The 1,555-nt window shown below is 37.9% G+C and overlaps 1 protein-coding gene across 1 annotated transcript in view; it reads left to right on the forward strand.

Moving 5' to 3' along the window:
- The window catches only part of LOC107094755 (inter-alpha-trypsin inhibitor heavy chain H3-like), a 28,460-nt gene extending 27,492 nt beyond the window's left edge, over positions 1-968 (forward strand). The window contains exons 21-23 of the mRNA XM_015390566.1: positions 404-555; positions 650-734; positions 815-968. Of these exons, the coding sequence (XP_015246052.1) occupies positions 404-555; positions 650-734; positions 815-932 (355 nt within the window). The 3' untranslated portion in view covers positions 933-968. The remainder of the gene's footprint in view (positions 1-403; positions 556-649; positions 735-814) is intronic.
- The last annotated feature ends 587 nt before the right edge of the window (positions 969-1,555 follow it).

The following is a 1,555-nucleotide window of genomic DNA, read 5'->3' on the forward strand; positions in this document are numbered from 1 at the left end:
GACAGTGGAGAGGAAAAACTCCCCATTGGGAAGAAACCTCTCGCAGAACCAGGCTCAACATGGTGATCTTCTGCAGGACTGGTTGAGATGAGATGCAAAATGCAGTAAGAGTCTGGGAGTAATGTTTTAGCTGCGATGATGGAGGAGGGGGTGTAGGTGGATTAAAACTGGGTTATCTGAATGAAGTCACACAGCGCAACCACCGCCTGCGCACAGGCGCAGACGAGTTGCGGATCGGAGGCCTTTTAAGATGAACTTTGGATGCTGCTTGGCCCTAGGCTCTATTTAACATACCCAAAAACTTAAGCAGAGAAAGCAAGCTTTAAGAAAAATTTAATACTAATCATGACAAAATTTTAAGACTCAAAGACGGAAATTTAATCCAAGGTTCTACATTTTCCAGAATTAAGGTGATCCGGCAACCGGACAAAGAATTTCATATTACACTGGAAGACATGCATTTGGTCATCTTTGTTCATGAAAAAGATGGTTACAAATTCCTTTGGCCTGTCGTACACAGAATGCCAAATGCCAATAACATTGAAGGGATTTTAGGTAAGTTAACAGTCCTTGTTTGTCTTCATAACCAAAATACGAAATAGCCAGAATTTTAATGTCATGTCTTCTGTTGTTGTTTGACTGACAGCAGCGTTAAGCATAACTTCCTATGTGGAGGTGGAATCGACCCCCCTAACAAAATTAAGAATCAGAGACAGAGAGGTCTATGTAAACAGGTACAATTTACATTTCTGTGCACATATTCCAGGAAATGATAATAAAACAACTTTTAAAAACAGTTTCTTCTTTTTTGCAGCTCTAGTGCAGCCGATTATAGCATTACAGAGCCTGTGGATATATCATGCTGGCTTACCCCAACCGACGATGTCTTGGAGAAACCATTGCGGCATTACATCCTGTACGATTTTCAGTGAGGGTCACTTTGAATGATTAAAAAAAAAATTGTAACTGAAATGATTAATTTTGAAGGACAAATGTAATTGTTATGTACCATTAAATATCAAACAAAATAAAAGACATCCACTTGTAAATGCAATGTTAAGATTTAAATATAACAAAATTAAAAGTGAGTCCATCTATTGAGCTTAACAATCTTTAAGTGAGCAGAGATGCAGAGAAGACGTTTTATGGTATGTAGTTGTCTAGCAAATGCTGATAATATGAAGACAAGAAAAATGTGTAGGTCCCAATCACTCCCATTGTTTAGATAATTTGACTCATAAATCTTTAAAGGTGAATGGAAAAAAGTTTTTATTTTTATTTTTTTTGCATGAGATGAAAACAACATTGACTATTACCAATAAACAAGTTAAACCAAGGAGGTTATGAAACAAGAAAAAATTATAAAATGTAAGTTAGCATTATCGGGGTATTATGGAGCAGGAGGGGAAAACAGGTGAAACATTTGCACAGACCATATGAAAGGAACTAGTCAGGTCTCATCCACACAAAGACAACTGGGTGAAGGCAACCCTGGATGGATGGATGGATGGATGGATGGATGGATGGATGGATGGATGGATGGATGGATGGATGG

The sequence above is a fragment of the Cyprinodon variegatus genome, unplaced genomic scaffold (assembly GCF_000732505.1).
Source record: "Cyprinodon variegatus isolate N-32 unplaced genomic scaffold, C_variegatus-1.0 Scaffold505, whole genome shotgun sequence".
In the NCBI taxonomy this organism is placed as follows: domain Eukaryota; kingdom Metazoa; phylum Chordata; class Actinopteri; order Cyprinodontiformes; family Cyprinodontidae; genus Cyprinodon; species Cyprinodon variegatus.